The 1,409-nt window shown below is 63.2% G+C and overlaps 1 protein-coding gene across 1 annotated transcript; it reads right to left on the bottom strand.

Moving 5' to 3' along the window:
* Positions 1–275: 275 nt before the first annotated feature.
* Positions 276–949, bottom strand: CHLNCDRAFT_142782 (hypothetical protein; the record flags this gene model as incomplete). The annotated part of the gene is made up of 3 exons (XM_005849691.1): positions 276–506; positions 693–752; positions 860–949. The coding sequence occupies 3 exons, from the start codon at positions 947–949 to the stop codon at positions 276–278; spliced, it is 381 nt and encodes a 126-aa protein (XP_005849753.1).
* Between the last annotated feature and the right edge of the window lie 460 nt (positions 950–1,409).

Genomic DNA, 1,409 nt, shown 5'->3' on the forward strand with positions numbered 1-1,409 from the left:
GCAACTAAAAGGGTAGGACAAGGAAGGAGGGTGCACCACGCCTCTACAAGTGCTAATGCCAGTCGTGCTGCTTGTTACACCACGGAGCTGGAGAAACGGGACGCGTCTGAAAAATGGGCTAGAACTATACGTGACACGAGTGGTGGGAGGTGGCGCGGTGGCGGCGTGCACCACAGCCCTCGGCACCTGATGACGGACGTCGTCGGGTGATGGCGGGCACGTCACTGGCAGCCCTCCACGCTGCTGCTGCTGCTGCTGCGGGGCTGGCCGCCGGCTCAGCTCTCAATCACCATGGCCTTCTTCAGCAGCGAGCCCACAGTGTCGCTGGGCTTCGCGCCCACGGCCAGCCACTTCTTGATGGCGGGGGCATTCAGGTTGGCCTCCTTCTTCAGCGGGTCGTACCAGCCCAGGAACTCGAGCGGCTTGCCGTCTCGCCGCACCCGCGAGTCCACCGCCACTATCCTGTAAAACGGCAGCTTCTTGCGACCCACGCGCGTGAACCGGATCTGCAGCGGCGGACGCAGCAGGCAAGGTTCAACGCGCGGCACCAGGAGTGCAAGCTCGCTGGGGGCCAGCCAGCAAGCAGGTTTGTCAAACTATGTCGACACAGGTTTCTTTGCACAGCTGGTGGCCCTGCTGCAAGGTTGGCTCCTGCACAGGCCGGCCAGAGCCAGCGGCAGCGGCCGCCTCACCGCCACACGGTTCTCCACCAGCGGCATGCCAACAGGGGCGCGTGGCTGGGTGCGGATGGCCTACAAGCACGGAGACAGGGCGGCAAAAGCGTGAGTCTGTGAGCGCTGGCCGGGCACTGCGCACCGCCACGCATGCGTGCGGGATAAGAGCTGCGCGCGCCACGCACCTGCGCGTTCAGGCCCTCGGTCTGGCCCACACTGCTCTTGAAGGCCAGGCTGCTGCTGCGCATGGTGAAGGCGCTTTGGAGGGCCGCCATTCTGCCGCTGATGCACGCTCCGGTTCGTCTCCACAGCGCCAGCAACCTGCCTGGAGCCGTGGCGGCGCCAATGTACGTTCCTGCGGCAAGCGCCCAGTACACCAGGCAGGACAGGCAGGGATCGAACTGCCTCGCCACGAACGAGGTGCATTCGCGGCGTAACTCCGGTACATTCCAGCACAAGAATTAGTTGTTTGCATTGTCTGTCAAAAAGTACATGCCTGGAATTCTGAAGGGCCTCCACCGTCCAACCCGGCTTTCCCTGGCACTTGAAGGAGCGGGAGGCATGCAGGTCATCCCCAATTGAGTTCCTGGGCTCCCCACACTTGCAGTCACTTCCGCCTCGCTCGACGGTGCAGTGCCGTCGGCTCAGGCTGCAAGGCCAGGCACGCCCAGGCTCACTCAAAACCAAAGTGTTCGCTCAGGCATCATGGCGCTATTTCATAGAACACGAGACAAA

This window comes from Chlorella variabilis (assembly GCF_000147415.1).
Source record: "Chlorella variabilis unplaced genomic scaffold CHLNCscaffold_5, whole genome shotgun sequence".
Classification (NCBI taxonomy): Eukaryota; Viridiplantae; Chlorophyta; class Trebouxiophyceae; order Chlorellales; family Chlorellaceae; genus Chlorella; species Chlorella variabilis.